The 27,769-nt window shown below is 34.2% G+C and overlaps 1 protein-coding gene and 2 non-coding genes across 4 annotated transcripts; 1 reads left to right on the top strand and 2 right to left on the bottom strand.

Moving 5' to 3' along the window:
* Window positions 1-80: 80 nt before the first annotated feature.
* frl-1 (GBD/FH3 domain-containing protein) lies at window positions 81-27,498 on the bottom strand (the record flags this gene model as incomplete). 2 transcript variants are annotated; one of them, NM_065104.8, is made up of 14 exons in its annotated part: window positions 82-560; window positions 1,294-1,480; window positions 2,396-2,752; window positions 3,664-4,202; window positions 5,599-6,013; window positions 7,846-8,105; window positions 9,851-10,271; window positions 11,303-11,543; window positions 13,135-13,315; window positions 14,051-14,331; window positions 14,970-15,223; window positions 16,815-16,984; window positions 17,089-17,160; window positions 27,406-27,498. In NM_065104.8, 14 exons carry the CDS (start codon window positions 27,491-27,493, stop codon window positions 424-426), a joined length of 3,603 nt encoding a protein of 1,200 aa, NP_497505.4. In that variant the 3' UTR covers window positions 82-423. The 2 variants fall into 2 exon arrangements, with proteins under 2 accessions (NP_001379793.1, NP_497505.4); NM_001393294.1 differs by lacking the exons at window positions 17,089-17,160; window positions 27,406-27,498 and having other exon boundaries at window positions 81-560; window positions 16,815-16,889.
* Y48G9A.18 lies at window positions 11,766-11,824 on the bottom strand. The gene has a single exon (NR_052125.1). It is a non-coding gene; the product is annotated as an Unclassified non-coding RNA Y48G9A.18 (non-coding RNA).
* Window positions 11,766-11,824, top strand: Y48G9A.17. The gene has a single exon (NR_052126.1). It is a non-coding gene; the product is annotated as an Unclassified non-coding RNA Y48G9A.17 (non-coding RNA).
* Window positions 27,499-27,769: the final 271 nt, after the last annotated feature.

Here is a 27,769-nt window from a genome sequence, read left to right as displayed (position 1 = left end):
TTTTCTCCATTTTTTTGAATTTTCTTTATTTTTAATTTATTTTTACGCAGAACACTTTCTTTTGCAATTTTTTCAAACATTTTTCAAACAAATCAAATTTATTCATTAAAAAATCATTTTTAAAAAAAGAAAAACAATAATATCGCGTATTGTAACCGGTTTAAGGGGGGAAACCAAGGAAAAAAGTAGAAAAAAAATAATTTTCCGCACAAAAAAGCGAAAAAATTCAAAAATTCAAATAATCACGGGGGAAAAAAAAGGGGAAAAACGGCAAAAATGCAGAGAAAAAGTGTGAAAAATGCCCGTAACACACGTGGAAAGGGGGGAAATTTGAATTTTTTGTTAGAAAAAATGGGAAAAAACGGGGAAAACTAGAAATTTTCATATTTTACACGAGAAAATAAATGGGAAAATCGATCAAATTTATTGTCGATCCCTTTCAACACTGACGACTCGAGTTTTTGGAGCAACTGGCGGTGGTGCGGAGCCACGTGGCGCTGGAGACGGCGATTTTGACATTTTTCGGCGATTCGGAGTGGTGCCGCCCGTGTGTTTGAGACCTGGAAATTTGGAAATTTTGGAAATATGTTAAAAAGAATTTTTAAAAAAAATTTAAAATTAAAAATTTTTTTTTTGAAAAAAAAAAATTTTTTTTTTCGAAATTTTTTTTTAATTTTCAGACTTTTCTAGTCGAAATTTCAAATTTTTATCATCAAATTCGAATTTCCCGCCTAATTTTACCCTTTAAAACATGTTTTCCGGGCTCTTAGCTCAAAATTTAAATTTCGCGGGGTACGGTAGCTCCAAAAGTACGCAAACACCGCAGAGCCTACGACAAAATGCAGAAATGCTCGAAATTCGACGAAAAAAACGTCAAATATGGGTAAAAAGTGGCGGGGAATTCGAATTTTTTATTAAAAACCCCAAAAATCAGTGATTTGTTTTGAAAAATGAATTTTCGTCCAAAACACTAAAATTTCAGACCGTTCCAGTCGAAATTTCAAATTTTTATTATCAAATTCGAATTTCCCACTTATTTTTACGCCTTAAAACTTGTTTTCCGGGTTCTTAGCTCAAAATTTGAATTTCGAGGGGTACGGTAGTTCCAAAAGTACGCAAACACCGCAGAGCCTACGACAAAATGCAGAAATGCTCGAAATTCGACGAAAAAAACATCAGATATGGGTAAAAAGTGTCGGGGAATCCGATTTTGGCATTAAAAATCGGCGAAAAATGATCCAAAAATTGAGAAAAACGAAAAAAATCCGTTTTTTCCCGGGTAAAAACCCGTACCATTCATCAGCTTCTCGAAATCTCCGTGATCCATTCGTGTACTATCGATTTTTCCACGCGGCCGCTTGCCAATTCCCATTCCGCCGACTTTTTCCGCCAATTCCATCATTAATTGGTCCTGTTCAGATGAAGCCGATGATTTTGTGCTCGCCACGCGAGCTCGACGTTCAGCTTCCTCCTGGCGACGCTGAAAATTCGAAATTTTTCAGGTTTTTAGGTCTTTTTTGCTGAAAATTAGAAAATTTTCCGCATTTTTTTGCAAAAATCGAATTTCCAACCACTTTTTACCACTAAAAACCTATTTTTTGGGTTTCTAACTCGAAATTTGAATTTCGCGGGTTACGGTAGCGCCAAAAGTACGCAAACACCGCGGATCCTACGACAAAATGCAGAAATCTCTAGTTTTTCGCAAAAAAAGTGCTGGGAGGGGTAAAAAGTGGCGTAAAGTTTGATTTTTTTAAACAAAATATCCAAAAAAAGCTTAGAAAAATCCATTTTTCAGGAAAAAACCTCAATTTTTGCAGTTTTCACGGAATTTTCGAATAAAATAGGATTTTTCACCAAAACTTCAGGAAAAAGAGGAAAAATTCGATTTTCTGGAAATATGAGCCAAAGATGTGCATTTTTTCCGAAAAAGGCAAAATTTCGGCTTTTTTGGGGTACTGTAGCGTCAAAAGTACGCAAACACTGAGAAGCCTACGAAAAAATGCAGAATTAGCACAAATTTTGCGAGAAAAAGGCTTTTTAGGGTAAAATTGACTCAAAAATCCAAATTTAGGGGTTAAAATGCCTGAAAATTGACTTTTTTTGGGTGAAATTTTTAGATTTTAACTAGAAATCTTGAATTTGCCGCCTAAAACTTGAAATTTTAAGCTAAAAATCCAACAATTTCAGTGAAATTTGGAGATTTTACTTGGGAAAATCAGCTTTTTTCGCTTTTTTCCAGTAAAAATCCGACTTTTTTGTGGGGTTTTCGACCGGAATTTCGCCATTTTTTCCATTTTTTCCAGCGGAAAATTCGATTTTTCATGGTTTTTTCACGGATTTCTTTCAAATTTTGAGATTTTTTCGATTTTCCACGGCAAAAAAAAGCGTCCCGCACCTTCTCCAACGCCGCTTTCGCCTCGTTTTCTCCTCTACACTTTTGATAATTTTGCACAAAATGTGCCAATTTCTGGAAAAAGACGGTTGGCGACGTGGATTTCTCATTTTCGCCGTAAAATTCACAGCAATCCTTGAATGAGCTGGCGGCCAACTGAAAAGCTTGCTCCAAATCCGCCATTTTTTGTTTCCGGCTCGCAGTGAATGTGCTCAGCGCTTCTGGGCAGTCGGTTCCCTTGAGTTCTTGCTCCTTCTCAGCCATTTTGAAGCCGGCGGCGAGCTCCTTCATGTCGGTTTGCACACTGTCCCATTGGACGCTTGTGGCCTTGTCAACGAATTTCAATTGCTCCGAGAAAGTCTGAAAATTGGAATTTTTTAGCATTTTCTAGCAAAAATTTCGAATTTTTATCATTAAATTCGAATTTCCCAGACATTTTTACAGAGCTAGAAGGGGTAAAAAGTGGGGGAAAATTAAAATGTTTCAATATAAAACACCAAAATCACAGGAATTTGTTCCGAAGAATGAATTTTCGTTCAAAAAACTGAAATTTCAGACACTTCCAGTCAGAATTTCGAATTTTTATTGTCAAATTTGAATTTCCCGCCTATTTTTACACATAAAACCCATTTTTCGCAGCTTCTAACTCGAAATTTGAAATTCTCGGGGTACGGTAGCTCCAAAAATACGCAAACACCGAGGAAGGTACGACAAAATGCACAGATATCTCAATTTTCATGGCTAAGCTCTGAAAAATGGAGTTCCGGGGTGAAAAATGGCAGGGAATTCGATTTTTTCATTAAAAACCGTAAAAATCGGTGATTTGTTCTGAAAAATCAGATTTTTCTGATATTTTTTGTCAAAATTTTGAATTTTTATTATCAAATTCGAATTTCCCACCCATTTTTACCTCTATTTCACTTTTTTCTGAGCTTCTAACTCGAAATTTGAATTTCTCGGGTTACGGTAGCGCCAAAAGTACGCAAACACCGCAGAGCCCACGCAAAAATGCAGAATTTCTTCAAATTGTGCAAAAACCGACAATTTCGCGGTAAAAAACAACGGAGAATTCGAATTTCGCAATTAAAATTCCGTTTGAAATTCGTGTGGGGTATGGTAGCGCCAAAAGTACGCAAACACCGCAAAGCCCACGCAAAAATGCACAGATTCCTCAATTTTCGTGGCTAAGCTCTAAAAAATGGAGTTCCTGGGTGAAAAATAGCGGGGAATTCGAATTTCACCCTTAAAATCGTCAATTTTCCCATTTTTACCTTCAAATGCGGCAAATTCTTCTCAATTTCCGCTACAATCATATGCAAAAGCGTCAAACTTCTATCGGCCGGAGCCTTCAAAATCGCCAGTGAATCCAACGAAGAGAGCTTAAAACCATAAGCTCCACCACGCTTTCCACTATTCATATAATTGCCAAAAGCGAGGATAACCTCCAAAACTCCGTGGAAAAGTTGAGCTTCACGTGCACACTTTGACGCGGCAGTCACATGAGTAAACTGGGGCTCCAGGAGCCCTGCAGACTCATCAAACTCCGACATTACACGCATCACGGCTAGTTTATGCTCCAAACGCTCAATTTCACAGAGAGCGGCGACGAAATTATCGTCTTCCGACAAATTTTCCATCGAATTTTCCGATTCCGTCGTTTTTTTCCCGGCGTAAAGTTTTCGCTCCTCGTCTGTCGGCAAGATTCTCGAGAGAATATCCACTTTTTCGGCTGACAAGGCACTCAGGTTCAGCTGATGTACAGCTGCCATTATCGATTTTGCATCCATTGCCACTTTGCGACGCGTGATAGCTGAAAATTTGGGATTTTAGGCATTTTTTAGTGGAAAAATTGGGAAATTGGTTCAAAAATTGAGCTTTCTAGCTAATTTTACGCCTAATTACTGTTTTTGGGACTTCTAGCTTGAAATTTGAATTTCGAGGAGTACGGTAGCCTCAAAAGTACGCAAACACCGCAGAGCCCACGCAAAAATGCAGAATTTGAGTTTTTTTGCATTTTTCATTGCAAATTTGAGTTTTCCGGCTAATTTTACCCCCAATAACTGTTTTTGGGACTTCTGACTCAAAATTTGAATTTCGCGGGGTACGGTAGCCTCAAAAGTACGCAAACACCGCAATTCTTACGACAAAATGCAGAATTTGAGATTTTAGGCATTTTTTAGTGGAAAATTGGCTCAAAAATTGAGTTTTCCAGCTAATTTTACCCTTTATTGGACTTTTTCTGGGGCTCCTAGCTTAAAAATTGAATTTTGCGGGTTACGGTAGCGTCGGAAGTAAGCAAACATCAGATCCTACGACAAAATGCAGAATTTTGTGAAATTTTGCAAAAACCGGCATTTATGGGGTAAAAAATGGTGGGGAATTCAAATTTCGCACTCAAATTTTTGAATTTTTAAAATTTTACTCATTTTTTTTCGATTTTCCAAAGTTTTTGACATCAAATTCGAATTTTCTTGCCACTTTTACACATGAAACCCCATTTTTCTGAGTTTCTAACTTGAAATTTGAATTCCGCGGGTTACGGTAGCGTCGAAAGTACGCAAACACCGCAGAGCCCACGCAAAAATGCAGAATTTGAGTTAGTTTTGCGAGAAAAAGGCTTTTTGGTGTAAAATTGGCTCAGAAATTCAAATTTTGGAGTCAAATTGAGTAGAAATTCAAAATTTCCCCGATTTTTTGCAAAATTCTCAAATTTCTATTAGAAAATTCGAGTTTTTCAGCTAATTTTACGCTTAATCGGACTTTTTCTGGGCTGCTAGCTTAAAATTTGAATTTAGCGGGTTACGGTAGCGCCAAAAGTACGCAAACACCGCAAAACACCAGATCCTACGACGAAATGCTTGGCTCAAAAATCCAAATTTAGGGGTTAAAACGCCTGAAAATTGACTTTTTTTGGGTGAAATGTTTAGAATTTAACTAGAAATCCACATTTTCCACTTAAAAATACGAAATTTCAAGCAAAAAATCCAACAATTACAGTGAAATTCGGGGATTTTACTTGGAAAAGTCAGATTTTTTCGCTTTTTTCAGTAAAAATCCGACTTTTTTGAGGGGTTTCGAACGAAATTTCGTCATTTTTTCAATTTTTTCAGTAAAAATTTGCAACTTTCTTGATTTTTCACAGATTTCACTCGAATTTTCAGTAAAAATCCGATTTTTTCGGCGATTTCAGCGCTCCTGAAACTCACCAACATTCTGCAAGCGTTTCGTGTCTAAAAGTGTATTTTTCCTTGCAGAACTTGTTCCAGCAGCCGACGTTGTACTACCCGGACTGACTTGTCCAATCACTGACTGCTCGCTTTTCGGCTCGGCGAGCCCCAACGTCGGCTGAGCCAGCTTAAACATCTCCTCAAGCTTCGAAAAATCGAGTTTTTCAATGATAAGCTCATCGTTGAGCTTCTCAAAGACCGTATTCTTAGCTTGCATCGGCTTCATCGCAGTCCAATTAAGCTGTGGAAGCTTATTTTTGGTCTGATAAATCTTTTTGATAGTCTTAGCGTCGTTTGAAGCAGGCCCCATTAGGCCGCCTGGAGGCGGTGGAGGTGGTGGAGGGCCGCCGAGCATCGGAGGAGGTGGTGGTGGAGGTGGTGGAGCACCGGAGAGCTGGAAAAATTGGGGTTTTTGAAGGGTTTTATGGAATTTTCAGCGTTTTTTGGATTGGAATTTGAATTTTTTTATACTTTTTCTGTTGCAATTCGAAAAAAATCGACGTTTTTCAGGGAAAAATTCAAATTTTCTCGGGTTTTCCATAAATTTTTAATCGAAATTTCGAATTTCTCATATTTTTTCAGCTGAAATAACTGAAAAATTCCGATTTTCCAACAAAAAAATGCTTTTTTGATGAATTTTCAGCTAAAAATTGCGATTTTTTCGGAAATTTAGGATTTTTCGAAGAGTTTTCTGGAATTTTCAGCGTTTTTCAGCTGGAAGCTTGAATTTTTGACATTTTTTCGCTTGTAATTCGAAAAAAATCGACGTTTTTCCAAATTTTTAGTGAAAAAATCAGAAATTACAACAAAAAAGTGCTGTTTTGGTCGATTTTCTGATGAAAATCGCGATTTTTTTTGGAAAATTTGAATTTTCACGCTTTTTCCAAAGTTTTCGACCGAAATTTCGAATTTCCCAAGTTTTAAATACATTTTTGGTGAAAAATTCAGATTTTGCAACAAAAAAAAAGTTTTTTGGTTGATTTTCAGTTAAAAATTTGAATTTTTTGACACTTTTTTTGGAAAAATTCAAATTTTCTCTCGTTTTCCATAAAATTTCGACCGAAATTTCAAATTTCTTAAGTTAAAAAAATTGTGAAAAATTCAGATTTTTCAACATAAAAGAGGGTTTTTCGGTTTTTTGGTCGTTTTTCAAGTGAAAATTGCGATTTTTTCGTACTTTTTCGGTGAAAAATTCCAATTTCCACGCTTTTATCCATGAAATTTTGAGCGAAAAATTGGAAAATTTCCCTTTTTCTAATAGAAAATTCGTAACTTTTGAGCTTTTTTTTATCGAAAAATTAGAAATTCTCAGAATTTTCCATATTTTTCAGCGGAAAATTTGAAATTTCAGAATTTTCCGTATTTTTCAGGGGGACATTTGAAATTTTCTGGTTTTTTTCGGCCAAAAAAACACAAAATTTGTATATTTTTGAGCGGAAAAAATCGATTTTTTCCAATTTTTCCACAAAATCCCGTATTCTCCCTTTTTGTTAATAAAAAATTCGCAATTTTTGCAATTTTCTGTCAAAAAATTGGAGGAATTTGAAATTTTTACGATTTTTTGAACGAAAAAATTGAAATTCTCCGACATTTTCCGCCGAAAACTGGAATTTTCCGAATTTTTATGGCTTTTCAGGGGAAAACTTGAAATTTTCTGGTTTTTTTCGGCCAAAAAACTCAAATTTTCAGAATTTTCCGTATTTTTCAGCCGAAAAATCGGAATTTTCACTAGTTTTACAAAAAATTTAGGTAAAAATTAGAATTTTCCTCGATTTTCAGCCAAAAAAACTCAAATTTTTACAGATTTTTAGCGGAAAAAATCGATTTTTTTCCAATTTTCCAGGCTTTTCTCTCCGAAAAATCCAAATGTTTCCAATTTTTCCACAAAATCCCGTATTCTCCCTGTTTGCTAATAAAAATTCGCAACTTTTCAGCTTTTTTCATCAAAAAATATGAGGAATTTGAAATTTTTACGTTTTTGCAAAATTTTCAAACTAAAAATTAAAAATTCTTCGGCGTTTTCAACCGAAAAACTTGAATTTTCAGAATTTTCCATATTTTTCAGGGGAAAATTTGAAACTTTTCTGGTTTTTTTGGCCAAAAACTCCAATTTTCACTAAAACTTTTTATAAAAATTGGAATTTTTATCGGATTTTAGCCAAAAATTCAAATTTTTAAGAGTTTTTCAACGGAAAATTCAAATTTTTTTTCCACAAAATCCCGTACATTTTGTGGTAGTGGCGGTGGTGGAGGTGGCGGAATCGGGACATTTGTCCCATTTGCAGCCAAAAGTCCAGCTATTGGTGGTGGTGGAGGTATTGATGATACTGGTGGTGGAGCTGGACGTGGTGGATCTTTCGACGTTGACCGTCGTTGCTCTTTGTGTGGTCCTGGAGCCGGTGGTGGAGGTGTTGGAGGTGATTTTTGAGCTGCTGCTGCTGCGGCGGCGGCGGCCGCTTGTTGCTGCTGTTGGACTTGAAGCCCGGCTGAAAAATATAAAAATTTGGACATTTTCAGCATTTTTGAGCGGAAATTTCGGAAAATTATGGTCAAAATCGAGTTTTCCGCCAATTTTTACCGTTAAAACTGTTTTTTTCGATCATTTTATTCGAAGTTTTTTAATATAAACCCCTAAAACCCGGGAAATTAGTTCTAAAAATTGAATTTTAGTACAAATTACTGAAATTTCAGACAGTTCCAGTCGAAATTTCAAATTTTCCGTATCAAATCGAATATCCCGTCTATTTTTACCCCTTAAAACTTGTTTTCCGAGTTCTTAGCTTAAAATTTGAAATTCGAGGGGTACGGTAGCGCCAAAAATACGCAAACACCGGACATCTCACGACAAAATGCAGAAACTTGCAGAAAATCAGTTCTCTGGGAGAAAAATGGCGAGGAATTCGAATTTTGTACTAAAATTCGCAGAATTTCAACAATTTCTACATATTTCCAGCAAAAATTACAACTTTAAGGGGTACTGTAGCTTCAGAAGTACGCAAACACCATATCCTACGAAATTTTGCAGAAAACTGTGAAAATTGAGATTTCGTGGCCAGAAATGGCGGGAAATTCGAATTTTAAGGTATTTAAAGATGAAAACCACTAGAAAATTAAGCAAAAAAGTGATTTTTCGAAATTTTGACATTTTTTCTTAAAAATTCGCATTTTTTGCCTTAAAAACACGTTTTTTTTTCGAGTTTCTGAAAAAAAAAGGGGTACGGTAGCCTCAAAAGTACGCAAACACCGAATACTACGACAAATTGCAGATTTCTTGGAAGTTTTGAGTTTATAGTGGTAAAATCGGCAATTTTGCTCAGTTTTTGCCTTAAAAAAACCGGAAAATATCTCAATTTTTCAGTTCTCAGGTAGTTTTTGCTCATTTTGCTCATTTTTCGACTCAAAAAATCGAAAATTAGCTCAATTTTGCGGTTATCCCAGCTTTCCGGTAGTTTTTGCTCAATTTTCTCAATTTTTGACTCAAAAAATCGTAAAATAGCCCAATTTCCCAGTTTTTCTTGATTTTGGGCAGTTTTCGCTCAATTCTCTCAATTTTTGACTCAAAAAGCCGGAAAATATCTAAATTTTTCGGTTTTCAGGCAGTTTTTGCTCAATTTTCTCAATTTTTGACTCAAAAAGTCGAAAAATATTTAAATTTCCTAATTTTTCTTGCTTTTGGGTAGTTTTTGCTCAATTTTCTCAATTTTTCTCAAAAAGCCGGAAAATAGCTCAGTTTTTCGGGTTTTGCTCGATTTTTGACTCAAAAAGTCAAAAAATATCTCAATTTCCCGGTTTTTCGGTTTTCAGTTAGTTTTTGCTCAAATTTTCTCATTATTAAATTCAAAAGGAAGAAAAATATCTGAATTTCCCGGTTTTCAGTTAGTTTTCGCTCAAATTATTCAATTTCGGACTCAAAAAGCCGGAAAATATCTCAATTTTCTCAATTTTAGGCTCAAAAATTCGAAAACATCTAAATTTCCCAGTTTTTCTCGATTTTGGGTAGTTTTTGCCGGAAAATATCTAAGTTTCCCGATTTTTTCTCAATTTTTTGCTCAAAAAGTCGGAAAATATCTCAATTTTTCAGTTCTCAGGTAGTTTTTGCTCAATTTTCTCAAGTTTTCGCTCAAAAAGTTGAAAATTAGCTAAATTTTTCGGTTTTTCTGGTTTTCAGCTAGTTTTTGCTCAATTTTCTCAATTTTAGAGCCATTTTCCTCGAATTTTTCGTTCCGCATACCCTGCATCTGTTTCTGAATAGCTTCCAACTCTCCAATCTTTTGTTCCAGCCGTTTTCTCTCTTCTCTCGCCTGTCGATCCTTCTCATTCATCGTTTTTGTCCAACTTCCCTTCTCTTCAACATATTCTTTTTCCATGCTTTCTCGTTCTTTTACCAAATCAAAAAGTCGCCGATCAAGTGCCGCTTTATCAGTTATCCATTTGGCTTCAACCTCTTGAATTCGTTCTTTTGCCTGTGAAAGTTGACTCAAAATTCGCTCATTTTCATCCAAAAGCTCAGTTTTTTGATTCGAATCATCTAGAAGTTGTTGTACATCTATTCCATTATTTTGATAGCTTATCATTCGTTCTTGAAGCTCATCTGATTCACATTCAGCCATCATATCTATGTATTTATCCAATCCGAGAAGTGTCATTTCGTACTGCAAAATATTGAAAAAAAATTGCAATTTTTGTAAAAAAAAATAGTTTTTATCAATTTTTTCCCCGATTTTCCACTCAAAAATCTAGATTTTTCACTAATTTTTCGAATTTTCAGCCTATTTTGAAATTTCCGTCATTTTCTAAGGCTATTATATGTAAAAATTTGGAAACATTTTGCAGTTTTAGGTTGCAGTCTGTCGTAAGATATGGTGTTTGCGTATTTTTGACGCTACAGTAACCCCGCGAAAAATGGGAAATTCAAATTTTTGGCTTAAAAATCGGGAAAAGTCGGCGAAACGGGTAATTTTCGCAACAAAAAAATATGAATTTTAAATTAAAAATTCATATTTCTTGCGAAAAATTACCCGTTTCGACGTTTGTTTCCGATTTTTAAGCCAAAAATTTAAATATCCCATTTTTCGCGGGGTTACTGTAGCGTCAAAAGTACGCAAACACTGAATTGGCTAAAAATGGTCTGAAAGTTGGGTTTAAGGCTGAAAAAGTGCGGGATATTTGAATTTTTGGGTATTTTTAAGCGAAAAATTTTGAAAAGTAGGAGAAAATTCAAAATTTTCACCACTTTATTTTCCGGGAAAATTGGAAAATTCAAAATTTTGGCTTAAAAATCGGAAAAATCGGCGAAATTTGGATTTTTTACACAAAAATGACGAAAAAATGGTTTTTTTAATTCGAAATTTTGAAAATTATAAATTTTTCACAATTTTCAGACTTTAAAATTCAAAATTCCAAAAAATCAATATAAAATTCGAGTTTCTCGTCTATTTTTACCCCTAGGTGCACTTTTTTGAACTTTTAGCTCAAAATTTGAATTCCGCGGGTTACTGTAGCGCCAAAAGTACGCAAACACCGCAACACACCAAATCTTACGACAAAATGCACAACTTTTCGAATTTTCGAGCTAAAGCCCTGGAAAACGGGGTTTAGGGGTGAAATTCGACGAGAAATTCGAATTTTTGATTGGTTTTCCAAAATTCCCGCAATTTTCCCTCGATTTTCCACAAAATCTCACCTGTAAATGAACACGAAAGTTGAGATCATCAACATTCACAAAATAATAGAAAAATTGAACGGCAGACGAGAGAAATTCGACGTGGAATTCCGGTGGATGGCTCACAAATTGCATAAGAGTCCAGAAGCGTCGGGGCTCACGGAAATCCTTTTCAAAACGATCAAAAGCATCCGAGACGAGCTCCTGACCACCTTGAACCCAACAAATTGAGCTGAGCATTTGAAGAACGAGCGTTTTGGTTCTGGAAAAAAGCAAAATTTAGAAAATTTTCGCTAAAAATTCTGAAAAAATCTCATTAAAATTCGATTTTCCGAAAAAAAAAATGCGGTTTTTGGGTAAAAATTTTGTAGAATTTTGAAAAACCAACAAAAAATTCGAATTTCCCGCCAAATTTCACCCCCGGGCCCCGTTTTTCAGGGCTCTAACTCGAAAATGCTGAAAGTTGTGCATTTTGTCGTAAGATCTGGTGTTTGCGTACTTTCGGGGATACCGTAACCCGCGAAATTCAAATTTTGAGCTAGAAAAACGTTTTTAGGAGTAAAAACTGACGAAAAACTCGAATTTCATATTTATTTTCGAAAATTTCCAATTTTAAAGTGGGTTAAAGTGGGAAATTTTGGTAAAAAAATATTCTTTTAAAAAAATTGCGGTTTTCGGGTTAAAATTTTGTAGAATTTTTGAAAAAACAACTCGAAATTCGAATTTCTCGTCAAATTTCACCCCAGGGCCCCGTTTTCCAGGGCTCCAATTCAAAAATGCGAAAAGTTGTGCATTTTGTCGTAAGATCTGGTGTGGTGCGGCGGTGTTTGCGTACTTTTGGCGCTACCGTACCCCGCGGAATTCAAATTTTGAGCTAGAAAACCCAGAAAAAAGGTTTTTAGGGGTAAAAACTGACGAAAAACTCGAATTTCATATTTATTTTCGAAAATTTTGAAAAAAAATCGTAAAATTTGCCAAATATTCACAATTTTTTGGAGTTTTCAAGCCAAAATTTTAGATTTTTCCAAAAAAAAAAATTTTTTTCGAGAGATTTTCGCATTTTTCAGTGTAAAGTTCGATTTTCCCGCCAAATTTCACCGCTAACCGCTTTTTTCTGAGCTTCTAAGGTGAAATTTGAAATTCCGAGGGGTACTGTAGCGCCGAAAGTACGCAAACACCATATCCTACGACAAAATGCAGAAACTTGCAGAAAAAGGGGCTTTCTGGGTGAAAAATGGCGAGGAATTCGAATTTTGTACTAAAATTCGCAAAATTTCAACAATTTCTACATATTTTTTGCGAAAATTTGAAATTCACGGGGGGTACGGTACCTTCAGAAGTACGCAAACACCATAACCTACGACATTTTGCAGAAAACTGTGAAAATTGAGATTTCGTGGCCAGAAATGGCGGGAAATTCGAATTTCGAGGTATTTTATGATAAAAACCACTAGAAAATTGTGAAAAAAAGTGATTTTTTCGAAATTTTGGCATTTTTTGCATTAAAAAACTTTTTTTTCCGGCTTTCTCGGGGTACGGTTGCCTGGAAAGTACGCAAACACCAGATCCTACGACAAATTGCAGATTTGTTGGAAATTTTGAGTTTTTTTTTTCGATTTTTAGTTCAAATGTGCAATTTTGGAGGTTTTTCTGAGATTATTTGTCAAAATTTTGAATTTTTATCATCAAAATTCGAGTTTGAGCTCAAAATTTGAATTCCGCGGGTTACTGTAGCGCCAAAAGTACGCAAACACCGCAACACACCGGATCCTACGACAAAATGCAGAATTTGCGTAAAAAACGCATTTCCGGGTGAAAAATGACGGGAAATTTGAATTTTTTCGCTTAAAAACCTCAAATTCTGGTGCAAAATGCTGCGAACAATGCAATAAATGGCGTCGGTGTCGGCGAAAACTTGTTGAAATCCCTGTTTATTGTTCATTATCGCCCGGAGGCACATCATACAAATGTGAATGTCATCGACGGCTTCTCCTGTCGTTTTTGCAACTTTTCCCTTGGAAATTGTCAGCGGACCTGGAAAAATGCAAGTTTTTGGGTGAAAAATGAAAATTTGGGCATAGCTTCCGCATGTCCGAGTGACAAATGTGCTCTATTGTCAAATTGTTGGCAGAAATACGGTATTTATTCACAAAAATTCCAGAAAATCGGCCTAAATCCCTCTATTTTCGATTGGTAGCCTAGAAAAATCTAAGAGTTCGGCCATTGAAAAAATTATAAAATTACACGTAATTTTTCGCCGAAATCCGGTATTTTTCAGTGAAAACTACACAAATTGCCAGAAATTTGTCAAAAATTTAGTGGAGGGGTGACATAGAAACCTGAAAAAGCTAGGCCACCAATTTTTTTCGCTTAGAAATCGATTTTCTAGTAAAGATCAGTTTTCCGTTAGTTTTTTTGCACATTTTTTGGCCAAAACTCCAAAAATTCAAAAAAAATTTTAACTTTCAAAAATCGGTGTCCTAGAAATCTAAAAAGTTAGGCCATCAACTTAGTTTCGCTTGAAAAATGTGACTTTCGGTACTATAAAACACTACAAACTCTCATTTCGGCACAACAAAAAATTGTGGCCGCACCGGGGTTCGAACCCGCGACCCATTTTTCACCGGTCATCTCTGTAACCAGTTGCGCCACCGGTGCAATTTTCGAAAATTTCGAAAAAAAGAGCCATTTTCGATGTAAAATTCGACGGGGAACCCGAAAATTAGCATAAAAAGCTCAAAAACGTCGATTTTTCGCCAAATTTTCCACCTTTTTTCAGCAAATTCGCTGTAGCATCGAACGAATTCGACGTGTTTGCCGTCGTCGTCGTGCTCATTTCATAGCTGGAATTATGGCTCGGCGATTCGTTTAGCGACGAGTGATTATTGTTGGCGCCCACTGACGAGTTGGCGGTGGAGTTCAGGAACCCCGCCGGGAGCCCTGATGACGTAGATGGGACAGATGGAGCACAGTCTGCGAGGAGAGTTCTCATGTAGTCAACAAGCTTCCGGAGACCAAGATTTGGAGTATTCAGGAATTCGAAAACCCAGCTGAAAATTAGGGAAAATTGAAAAAATGTGCAATTTTTAGAGCAAAAAATCTGAAAATTTCAGCTTTTTCCGGTAGAAAATTTGGAAAATTACCACCAAATTCGAATTTAGCACAATTTTTTGCATTAAAAATTAGTTTTCTTCGGGTTTCTAACGGAAAATTTGAATTTCGCGGGTTACGGTAGCGCTAAAAGTACGCAAACATCGCGATACACCAGATTCTACGACAAAATTCAGAATTTGGGTTAGTTTTGTGGAAAAAAAAGAAAAAAAAATTTCAGGGTAAAATTTGCTCAAAAATTCAAATTTTGAAGTTAAATTATGTAGAAATTGAAATTTTCCGCAAAATTTGTGGTTTTGCCTAAATTTTTCCCGGATTTTTCGCAAATTTTGCGTTTTTTCGCTCATTTTGCACCCGAGTTACACTTTTCTGGGGCTTCTAGCTAAAAATTTGAATTTCGCGGGTTACGGTAGCCTCAAAAGTACGCGAGCACCGGATCCTACGACAAAATGCAGAATTTGCATAAGTTTGGGCTTTTTTCGCGAAAAAACAGTTTTCCGGGTGAAAAATGGCAGAAATTTCGATTTTTTTGGTGAAAAATCTCAATTTTTCAGTTTTTCGGGGTGAAAAAACTCACTCAACACTATTAGTTCTGAGACTAATCTCAATATGCCGTAAAACACTCGTCGACGTCTCATCCACGCCGATTTCCTTGTTTTTCAGCGCTTTTTTCAGCAATTTTTTGTCCAAAAAATAGGAAAGCTTCTCCAAATATTTGGCTGGCGGTGTTACTTGTTTCGCCACCTGTTGATCTACAATAAGCTTCCATTTTTTGTCATTATCGTAGCCGCGGAGGATTCGGAGCTTGTCGACCGGCAGATCCATGTGTTTCTGCAATTTTAAGGGTTAAAAATGGTTAAAATTGGACATTTTAACAGAAATTTCTAGCTGAAAAATTGAAATTTTGTGCATTTTTCATTGAAAATTTGGGGAAATTATGGTTAAAATCAAGTTGCCCACTATTTTTTTACCACAACAACTTTTTTTTAAACGGGTTTCTAGCTGAAAATTTGAATTTCGCGGGGAACGGTAGCCTCAAAAGTACGCAAATACCGGATCCTACGACAAAATGCAGAATTTACAGAATTTTGCCGGAAAAACAGCATTTAGGGGTAAAAATACACGGAGAATCCGATTTTGACACTTAAAATCTAACAAAAACCTCGAAAAAATTCTAAAAACCAGAAGAAAATTGAAAATTTGGGCATAGCTTCCGCATGTCCGAGTGACAAATGTGCTCTATTGTCAAATTGTTGGCAGAAATACGGTATTTATTCACATTTTCAGTCAATTTATGACTGAAAATGTGAATAAATACCCGTTTTTACTGCAAACAATAAGAGTAGAAGCACATGAGCCACTGAAATTTCAATTTTGGAGCCGAAAAAAAAATATTCCGGTTTTGTTTTTCAATTTTCTAGGAATTTTCAGCAAATTTCATTAAGAAAATTGAATTCCCTGTCGATTTTTACCACTATAACACGTTTTCTGAGTCTTTAGCTTGGAAATTTAAATTTCAAGGGTTACGGTAGCTCCAAAAGTACGCAAACACCGAATTTTACGAAATTTTGTCTGAATTGGCTGAAAAATGGGTTACAAATGTGAAAAGTGATGGAGAATCCGAATTTTCAACTGAAAATCTGTGAAAATCACAAGTTTTTCGGGTGAAAATTGAAAATTTGGGCATAGCTTCCGCATCTCCGAGTGACAAATGTGCTCTATTGTCAAATTGTTGGCAGAAATACGGTATTTATTCACATTTTCAGCCCAATTTAATGCTGAAAATGTGAATAAATACAGTTTTCATGCAATCAATCAGAGTAGAGGCACATGAGTCACGGAAATATCGATTTTTAGGGAAAAACTGGGGAAATTCTTGAATTTTTTGCAATTTTGAATGAAAATCTTGAGAAAAATGACGTTTTACACATCAAATTGGTCAATTTTTGTTGAAAATTGCAAAAATTCCTTGGTGGCCTAGAAAAATCTAAGAGTTCGGCCACCGAAAAAAATATATGTAATTTTTTGCCAAAATCCCCGATTTTTTAAAATTAAAATGTGATATTTTTCAGTAATTGATTGCCGTGGCCTAGAAACCTGGAAAAGCTAGGCCAGCAATTTTTTTTTTGCTCAAAATTTTCAATTTCACAGTTTTTAGGTTGTTTGTTGCACATCTTTCGTCCAAAAGTGCAAATTTGTTAAGATTAAGCTATTTTTAACGCCTAAAAGCTCTGAATTTCGTTAAAAAATGAAGTAAAAACCGAAAAAAATGGATTTTCAAGTCAGAAAATCCGCGAAAATTGGGAAAAATGCCAATTTTGGGTGAAAATCATCGCTAAATCTGATTTTTTTCGCTCAAAAATTCCAGAATTTAGCGATTTTTGCGATTTTTTCGCTTTCCGTCCACCAAAACGTCCCGTACCAAAACGTCGTCGAACATTTTGTCGAGCTGTTCCTGCGGCGGCATCGGTGGAGCCACCGTTGGTCCAACAATCATTGTTGAACACTCGCGACTTTGAATTACAGACGATATTCGTCGGCTTCTGATGTCTGATGACGTGGAATTCGAGCGGCGGAGCGAGTTTGCAGAGCCTGAAACGGAAAATTTTGAAAATTCGGCGAAATTTGGCCAATTTTGAGCTAAAAACTTGGTTTTTTCGCTTTTTTTTTAAATATTTTTACGATAAAAACCTCACCACCCGGGTCTTCTTTCTTCTTTTTCGGCTTTACACCAAAAGTCCGACGTAATTTGGTTCTTTTGAAGGATTCTGTAAGGAAAATTGGATTATTATCGATTTTTTGCGGGAAAAAAGTCAAAAGAGCTGAATTTGAATGAATTTTCAATTTCAGAGCAGGAAGAAACAGGAAATTTGGGAAAGAATTGATTTTAAAAAAATGCGATATCAGAGTTTTTTGGATTTTTACACTTTTTCAGGGAATTTCAACGATTTTTCGCATTTTGCTCCTGGAAAATCAAAATTTCAACGTTTTTAATCCACTTTTTCGTGAAATTTAAATATTTTTACCCCTAAAAACGTTAAAAATTGATTAAGAAAGAGCTAAAATTAAAAAAAAAAATTAATTGCTCGTCAGGTTAGGCGCCGGGTACGCAACGGTGTTTACACCAAAAATGCGAACTACAGTACCCCAGAATAGTGATTTAAATCGATTTTTAAAAGAAAAAGCTGATGAATAATAAAGAATTTTGAATTTCCACCGGTTTTAAGGTCAAATTCTTCGAATTCCTCGAATTTTTCCATAAAAATTCCACTTTTTCCAGGAAAAAAAGCGAAAATTTCAAAAAATAAACATTGGCAAACAGTTAAAACGGAAGGGATGACACCTGTGTAAAGAACATTAGACGATTGACTCATCCAAGATGAGAGACAACAGAGAAAAATAGGCATTTCTTTGTTATTTTCAAGTTTTTTTAGAGTTAGATAGGAGGTGAATCATCATAGGTCAGTTGACTGGTTGGAGGGAGTTTCATCATAAAAAACAGTAATTTTTGATGGGTTGAACATTTTGAAATTGGAATTTGGAACCGGCGGGAACTGGAAAAAAGTTTGAGAAATTTTCAACATAAAAAATTTTTCAAAAAAAAATTTTTTTTTGGAAATATTTTTTTCCAACACTTTGTAACTTTTCTTAAAATCTACCAACAGAGCTCAACTATAGCTTATTTTTTTAAAGAAAAATAAAAAAAATACTGCAGTAAATGTTAAAAAATTAACATCTTAATTTTGCCAAAAAATTGAAAAATTGAGTTTCCAAAAAAAAATTTAAATTTTTATTTTATTTTTTTAAAACCTCATAACATTTTTAAAAATTTACCTACAGAGCTTAATAATAGCTTATTTTGAAGGAAAATTTTTTGTTAAAACAATTAATAACTGATGTATATTTTTTACATATGGTAAATTAAAAATTTATAGGGTTTTCGAAAAAAAAAATTTTAAGAAACAATTTTTTTTTTTAATTTTTAAAAAATTTCATAACTTTGTTCAAAACTGACCTACAACGCTCAATTATAACTCATTTTAAAGAAAATGATTTTTACTGCAGTAAATGTTTAAAAATCGGCATCTTCAATTTGTACAAAATTTTAAAAAATTGAGTTTTCAAAAAAAAAAATTTTAATTTTAATTTTACTTTTTCAAAATCTCATAACTTTTCTTAAAATTTACCCACAAATTTTAATTATAGCTCATTTTGAAGAAAAATATTTTGTTAAAACAATTAATAATTAATCTCTAACTTATACTTCTAGAAAATTGAAAATTTCGAGGTTTTTCGAAAAAAAAAAATTTATGAAAAAATTTTTTTCAATTAAATTTTTTCAAACCCTCATAACTTTGTTTAAAATTGGCGTGCCAAGCTAATTTTTATGTCATTTTAAAGAAAAATATTTTAACTGCAGTAAATGTAAAAAAAAATTGGCATCTTCGATTTGTAAAAACTAAAAAAATTGAGTTTCCAAGAAAAATTTTAAAATTTTTTAAAAATTTTTTCAAAATCTCATAACTTTTCTCAAAATTTACCTACAGATCTTAATAATAGCTCATTTTAAAGAAAATTTTTTGTTAAAACATTTAATAACTAGTGTTCAACTTTTACTCCTGGAAAATTGAAATTTTATAGATTTTCAACAAAAAAAAATTTAAGAAACTTTTTTTTAAAATTTTTTAAAAATCTCATAACTTTGTTCAAAATTGGCCTACCAAGCTAATTTTTTCGTCATTTTGTAGGAAATTTTTCAATTATATAAGTATCAGTTAATTAAATGTAAAAACTAAAAAACCAGCCAAAAATCTAAACTTTTCCAAAATAATTTTTTAAAAACAAGTAGAGAATTCAGGCGGTAAGCCCAGCTGTTCATAGTGTTGTGGGGGTCATAGAGACCAGTTTAATATCTCAACACACACTACGTCGTCCAACAGCAGTAAAACCACTAAATCTTCCACCAAATCCTCCATTTTTCTCTGCGTCTCTAGCGGTCATCGGTGTCTTATGCACTCTGCGTCTTGTTTCTAGGTGACCAGTATATTGCCGTCAGGCATTTATATAAATAAATATATCCTAACATCAAAAGCCTCTAAAAAATAATATTTTGTAAAAAAAAATTAGTCCAAAATCTCAAAAATTGACAAAGTTACGAGGTTTTTAAAATAATTCGAAAAAAAAATATTTCCCCGAGAAAATTTTTTTTTTTCGAAATTACACGATTTAAAACAAAAAATTTAACCAATTTTAAATATTTCAGTGAAAAAATGGGCTGAAAATCTCAAAAATTGACAAATTTTCAGCGATTTGAAAAATTTTTTTCACAAATTCTCAGTATTTCCCCGATTTTTGCCGGAAAAAACCCAGATAAAAACCTCACTAAACCTAATTAAACCTCAGTATTCTCAACTATACATAGTACAACACATAAATTAAAAGTATTTCACAAAGAGAGAAAGAGCGGAACGGCACTAATGATGATGAAAAGCGACATTTTCGAACGTTATGGGAGCGTGAAGCATGTCGTGAATGTGTGGTGGTGGAGGGATGTGCACAAAAGGCATTCAGGCATACATAAAACTTTTGAATAACCGACGAGGTTCAAGTTTGAACATGAAATCGTGGGAATTTTTAGAGGGAAATTCAAAAAAAAAGCTGAAAATTTTCAAGAAAAACACAAAAATTTTTTGAAAAATTCCTTTTTTCAAAAGTCTAGAACTCTGAAAAACGATTTAAACTAGAGCACAAACAAAACAAAAAATTTTGACCTCAGCGGGGATCGAACCCCGGACCTATTTCCTACCAGTCATCTCTGTTACCGGCTGAGCCAAAAGTGCAATTTCTAAATTTCGTGAAAAAAAGGATTCCGGGGTAAAATTGCACGATAAACTCAAAAATTTAGGTTAAATTTAATAAATATTAGTTTTAAACAGCGAAAATAAAATTTTAATGTGAAAACTTTGCAAAAATTGATTTTTGTGCCCTAAAAATTAAAGGAAATTGATAGAAAAAGTGAAAAAAAAAAACAGTACAAGCAAAACAAAAAATTTTGGCCACAGCGGGGGTCGAACCCCGGACCTATTTCCTACCAGTCATCTCTGCTACCGGCTGAGCCAAAAGTGCAATTTCTAAATTTCGTGAAAAAAAGGATTCCGGGGTAAAATTTCATGGAAAACTTGGAAATGACCATGAAAAGTTGAGCAAATGAGTTTTTAGAAAATTCACTTTTTTTATTAAATTCGTCTAAAAGTCTCAAAAGTTGCACTTTTTGCTTAAAAGCATGTAGAAAACTACTGTAAATTACTGAAAAATACTGGAAATTGCCAGATCAACACAACAAAAATTATTGACTACAGCGGGGGGTCGAACCCTCGGCCTATTTCCTACCAGTCATCCATGTTACCAGTTGCGCCAAAAGTGCAATTTTAAAATTTTGAAAAAAGTTGTCCCCAGTGTTAAATTGCATGGGAAACTTAAAAATGAGCGTGAAAAATTGAAAAAATGAGTTTTTAACCTAGAAAATTCACTTCTTTTTTTGAAAATTCGTCTAAGTCTCAAAAGTCGCACTTTTCGCTCAAAACTACCTGAAAATTACTTTGCACAACTCAAAAATGTTTCAAAAATGTCAAAGCGACAAGACAAAAATAATTGACCACAGCGGGGGTCGAACCCCGGACCTATTTCCTACCAGTCATCCAGGTTACCAGTTGCGCCAAAAGTGCAATTTTTAATTTTGTGAAAAAAGAGGATTCCGGGGTGAAAAATACACGAGGAATTCGAAAATCAACATTAAATTCAATGAAAATTAAGTTTTTTGGCCGAAAAACACTAATGTCTGGCTAAATTGTCAATTTCCGGGCATTTAAGATAAAAAATTGGGCTATCAAATTTTCAACAAAAAAATCTATCGAAATAAAACAATGGTAAAACTCTATCAGAATGTGTCGTACAACATTGGTGCTGTCATCGTTTGCCGGAAGAAAGATCGAGGGAGAAGCCGTCCAAGGCTTCACCAATTGAGCCGAGAGAGAGAGAGAGAGTGCGAGGAAGCGCGGAGACGCAGATCACAAGGCACCTAACACCCATTTTCTGTCTGCGTCTTTTTGGTCACTGGGGATGTATTTATTTAAAATTATATGGGAGAAGCTTTTTTGTTGGAAATTTTTTTTAAATCCATTCTTGACTAAAACTACGTGTAACTCCAAAACTATGAGCGCTATCAAAATTTTGTCAATTACGAAAATATAGTTCTTAAAATTCTCTACATTTTGTTAGTTGACAAAATTTTGATAGCTACCACCCACGCAAAGTTATACCGGCTTGAACTTAAGTGGGTCTGCGGTGAGAGAGAGACGCAGAACGCTAGAAACTAATTTTTTTACGGAGAAACAACTCAAAACTATACAAAAAGCATACGAGACAAGGAAATTCAAAAACTAGAATAAACAAAACATTTTTGTTTATATAATATGCACATAAGTACCCCCAGCAACTATAATAGAAATTCGTCAAAAAAGGGGAAGTAAACAATACTTCCGTACTTTTCCGGAATGCTAAATGAGCAAAAAACGCTGAGAGAAAACAAAAAAAAATTTGGGCCACAGTGGGGATTGAACCCGCGACCTATTTCCTGCATGGCATCTCTGTTACCGGCTGAGCTATAAGTGTAATTTTCAAAATTTTGAAAAAAAATTTGAAAAAAAAGGCTTCCGACATGAAATTGCATAGGGAATTCGAAAATTTAAATGAAAATTGGCAAATGTCAGTTTTTAAACCTAAAATATTCGATTTTCGAAGGGTACCTTCAATTATTTAGTTCGTAAAAAGTTAACAATTTTAAGAATATTAGAAAAATGAAACTAAACTCCTTTTGGTACAAAAAAATCAAATAAAAAATTTTTGGCCTCAGTGGGGTTCGAACCCGCGACCTATTTCCCAATAGCCATCTCTGTTACCAGCTGAGCCAAAAGTGCAATTTTTAAATGTTGAAAAAAAAAGTGTTTTCCAATGTAAAATTGCATGAAAAATTTTAAAATCAATACAAAAATCAGCAAAAATAAGTATTTAGCCTCGAAAATCCACTTTTCCGGAAAAAAATCCGTCAAAAAGTTTCAAAAGTTGTATTTTGAGCTCAAAACTACTTGAAAAACTACTCCACCTTACATTAAAATACTTGAGTCGTTAAACAAAAATTATTGACCACAGTGGGGCTCGAACCCGCGACCTATTTCTCAAGAGCCATCTCTGTTACCGGCTGAGCCAAAAGTGTAATTTTAAAAATTTGAAAAAAAAGAGGTTTTCGATGTAAAATTCTACGGGGGATTCGAAAATAGTAATGAAAAATTATAAAAATAAGTTTTTACATCGGAAAATTCAGTTCTTAATCATTTTTCTAGATTTTTAACTGAAATTTTCTACAAGTATAAAATAACTAAAATGTATTTAAATCTACAAAAATCACTGTATAAAATGCATAAATCCGGTGTCTAACGGACTACAAGAAAAACAGAAAAACCCCTCGAAATGATTGCTGAATAGTGACCTTGTTAAATGGCGGGGAACATCGGCCCGATTGACATGCATTTTATTTCGTGTGAATACACTATTCATATAGCAAAAAAAGGTTTGTAAAAAGTGCGAGAATGTAGTACAAGTATGATAGAATAAACTATACGAAATGTACAGTAATCCCGGCAGCGGGTTTTTTGGCACACCAACTTCAAATTGGTATATCTCAAAAACTAGAACAGATATCAAAAAATTGTCAACAAACAAAATGATTTACATGAAATTTACTATAATTTATTAGTTGGCAACTTTTTTCTATCTCTTCTGATTTTTGAGAAAAATCAAGTTTTAAAAAATTTGTAAGATTTTTTGACACACCAACTTCAAATTGGTATATCTCAAAAACTGGGACAGATATCAAAAATTTGTCAGCTAACAAAATGATCTACATGAAATTTACTACAATTTGTTAGTTGGCAACTTTTTTCTATCTCTTCTGATTTTTAAGAAAAAAAAAAGAAAAAAAAATTCAAAAATTTGAATTTCCAAAAAAAAATTTTTTTTTTAATTTTACAAAATTTTCAAAATAAGACCGAGTTTTCGAACAATTCAAAACCACAACTAAATAAGCTAAAGTAAAGCCGTAATCCCATCTATATAATACAACCGGAATAAACACTAATAAATCAGACGAGGAAACATGACACCCGCCGCCTGTGTGTGAACGGGCGGAAGTGGTCCATATGGTGAAGAAGAAGCATATGGTTTTCAAGTGATCGATTACTATTTAGTGAATTGAAACTGAAAGCTAAGGTTTTTCTTAAATTAAAAAAAATTAAATTAAAAAAAGATTTTTTGAATTTTTTTTTTGGAATTTTTTTTCCCAAAAAATCCCCTAATTTCCAGCTTAAAATTTTGAAATTAATTAATCTTAAGCTAATAAAAATCATATTCATCACTGCAAAAAACGACAAAGCTTTCCCATGTTTGGATATGGATTGAAGCCGGGATACCAACACAAACAATAAAACGCCCGATTTCTCTGCGTCTCTCGCTCTCTCACACTACCAAAAAAACACACACAGACAAAGAAGGAAAATGTCGGATCACATTTATCCAGCACACCGGTTAGTTGTCGGGCGAAAAAAAAAATTGAGGAAATTGGGAAATTGGGTGGAAAATTCCAAAAAACTGCCGGCAGCGGTAATTTTTTATTGTTAAAAACCGATAAAAACTACTTAAAAGTAGTAGAAAACTATGGAAAAAACAAAAAAAAAAGTTTTAAAAAAATTTGAACACGGCGGGGATTGAACCCTTGACCTATTTCCTATCAGCCATCCCTCTTACCAGTTGAGCCAAAAGTGCACTTTTTGAAATTTCGAAAAAAAGTTGTTTCAGAGGCAAAATTGCATGGAAAACTCAAAAATTTACGTAAAATCTTGCCAAATTTGGTTTTTTGGCTCGAAAAATCATTTTTTACCTCAAAAGTCGCAAAATTTGCATTTTTTCAGGAAAAAAAACCCGGTGAAATCTAGTGAAAAGTGTCTCAAATAAGTTTTTTAAAAAACATAACATAAATAACAAAAAATATTGGCCGCGGCGGGGATTGAACCCTTGACTTATTTTCTATCAGTCATCTCTCTTACCAGTTGAGCCAAAAGTGCACTTTTGAAATTTCGAAAAAAAAGCTGTTTCAGAAGTAAAATTGCATGGGAAACTCAAAATTTTACGTAAAATCTTGCAAAATTTGGTTTTTTGGTTCGAAAATTCATTTTTCCTGGAAATAACCCAAAAAGTCGCAAATTTTGAAACTTTTCAGCAAAAAAAACCACGTCTAATAAAAATCTAGTAAAAACTGTCCTTAAAAAGTATTGAAAAAATAATTGACCTCAGCGGGGATCGAACCCCGGACCTATTTCTCACCAGTAATCTCTGTTACCGGCTGAGCCAAAAATGTAATTTTAAAATTCCAAAAAATGGTTTCCAATGTGAAATTGCATGGAAAACTTGAAAATCAATACAAAAATCAGCAAAAATAAGTATCTAGCCTTGAAAATTCACTTTTCCGAAAAAAAAATCCGTCAAAAAGTTTCAAAAGTTGTATTTTGAGCTCAAAATTACTTGAAAAACTACTCCACCTTACATAAAAATACATGAAAATTGACAAGTCATTGAAACAAAAATTATTGACCACAGTGGGGGTCGAACCCCCGACCAAATTTCCCAATTTTCCACCAGCCATCCCTGTTACCAGTGAGCCAAAATTGGAATTTTATCATAAAATTTCAAAAAAAAAAAAGTGGGTTCCTATGTAAAATTGCATGAAAAATTCAAAAATCTGTATGAAATCTCTTGAAAATTCTTGTAAAATCATTAAAAACTCGAAAATCTGAACTAAAAGGAGAAAAATCCAACAACAAAAAAATTCGTAAGTCACCTCACCTCATCTGCTGCGCGTGGAGGGTCAATCTTGTGGTGAGATGGGTAAATGACAGTGTTTCCTCCTTCTTATCTCTAAATCTCTCAATTCCTCATACTCTCTCACTTACTTGTAAATGTCTACTGTCTCCCTCTCTCTCCCTCCGCCGGCAGCAGCCAACCGAAATGACCGCTACTGGTATTGCGTATTAAGAATTACGCAACAATGTGTGAGAGACACAGATGACCTTAGATTTCCCAGGCAGATTAGTTGTATAGAAAATTGAGACAATACTTTTAGAAATTACTGAGAAAATCTGTGAAATTTTTGGGATTTTTGTAATTTTCTCATGAAAAAGTATATTCAAAAACCCTTAACTGCTTAAAAACTACAAAAAAAGCAACACAAAAATTATTGACCACAGCGGGGATCGAACCCCCGACCCATTTCTCACCAGCCATCTCTGTTACCGGCTGAGCCAAAAGTGTAAATTTCAAAATTTCGAAAAAAAAGGTTCCCAGTGTGAAATTGCATGGAAAACTTGAAAATTAACATAAAAATTTGTGCAAATGAGTTTTTAACCTCGAAAATTCACTTTTCATTCAAAAATTCGTTAAAAAGTCTCAAAAGTTGAACTTTTCGCTCGAAATCATTTATAAAACTACTGTAAATAACTGAAAAACACTGGAAATTGACAAATCGACAAGGCAAAAATTATTGACCACAGCAGGGATCGAACCCCTGACCTATTTCCTATCAGTCATTCATGTTACCAGTTGCGCCAAAAGTGCATTTTTAAAATTTTGAAAAAAACGGATTCTACTGTAAAATTACGTGGAAAACTTGAAAATCAATACACAAATCAGCAAAAATAAGTATTTAGCCTCGAAAATTCGCCAAAAAGTTTCAAAAGTTGCATTTTCAGCTCAGCGCTACTTGAAAAACTATTCCACATTGCATAAAAATACTTGAAAATTGTCAAGTCACCAAAACAAAATTTAGTGACCACAGCAGGGATCGAACCCCCGACCTATTTCTTATCAGCCATCCCTGTTACCTGTTGCTCTAAAAGTGTACATTTCAAAATTTCGAAAAAAAATCCTCCGGTTTCGGTGTAAAATTGCTCGTAGATCAAGAAAATTTTGTTCAAAACGTCTAGAAATTGCCATGACTAGTACGAAAGTGTGTTTTCTTCGTCTTCTCCATCTCCTCTCCCATTTCCCTTGTTCAAATCTTTGCAATGGGCATATTTAATTTCATGCGTTTTATTGTTTCATGGAAAAAGGAAATGGGGGATACGAAAACCACAGTGTTACATTTTATGAGATTTGTTGAATTAGGTGTGGAGAAATTGACGTGGAAACTGGGGGAAAACCAAGAAAAACTATCGAAAACTTATTATAACATGAAGAAAAAAAAACAACTAACAAAACAAAAATTATTGACCACAGCAGGGATCGAACCCCTGACCTATTTCCTATCAGTCATTCATGTTACCAGTTGCGCCAAAAGTGCATTTTTAAAATTTAGAAAAAAAAACGGATTCTACTGTAAAATTACGTGGAAAACTCGAAAATAAACTTGAAAAGTTGATAAAATGAGTTTTTAACCTCGAAAATTCGTTAAAAACTCTCAAAAGTTGAACTTTTCGCTCGAAATCATTTAGAAAACTACTGTAAATTACTGAAAAATACTGGAAATTGCCAGATCAACTAACCAAAAATTATTGACCGCCGCGGGGATCGAACCCCCGACCTATTTCGCACCAGCCATCCCTGTTACCAGTTGCGCCAAAAGTGAATTTTAAACATTTTGGCAAAAAAAACGGATTCTACCGTAAAATTACGTGAAAAACTCGAAAATTACTATAAAAAATTAACGAAAATCACGTTTTCCACGCAAAAATTCATAAATTTACTGAAATCTCGTAAAAAACCTTTGCTTTTTAGCAAGAAATCTCGTGAATTTGTCAGTTTTCAAGATTTTGGGGCGAATTTTTTGTTGATTTTTTTTTCAATTAAGTCCAATTTGTCATTTGCTAGAAAATATTAAAAATTATGATTTCATGAAAAAAAAAACTCACCGTTTTGCAAATCCTCACTGACAGCTTTCCGGCGAATTTCAGAAGTTTCCGAAAGCGATTCCGATGTAGAATTTTCTCTAGATTTCATATTTTCTAAAAAAAAAACCTCAATTTTTCATCAAAAAATCTTTTTAAAAAACGAAAACCCGGTGGTTTGAAACATTTGCTTCTCAAAAAGCAAACATGGTGCATCGGAGCAAAATTTTCAGACTTTTTTTTTCATTAAAAAAAGATTCAAAAACTGTGAGAATAGTGAACAACTTGTAGAGAGTACCGAGAAAATTCTGTACAAACATTTCTAAAAAAAATTCCCGAAAAAGAGTGGTTTTAATCTGTTCATTTGAACGGAGAGAGCGGCAGAGAT

Source organism: Caenorhabditis elegans, chromosome III (assembly GCF_000002985.6).
Source record: "Caenorhabditis elegans chromosome III".
In the NCBI taxonomy this organism is placed as follows: domain Eukaryota; kingdom Metazoa; phylum Nematoda; class Chromadorea; order Rhabditida; family Rhabditidae; genus Caenorhabditis; species Caenorhabditis elegans.
The sequence above is the reverse complement of the archived record's forward strand: the minus strand, read 5'-3'. Positions and strand labels throughout refer to the sequence as shown.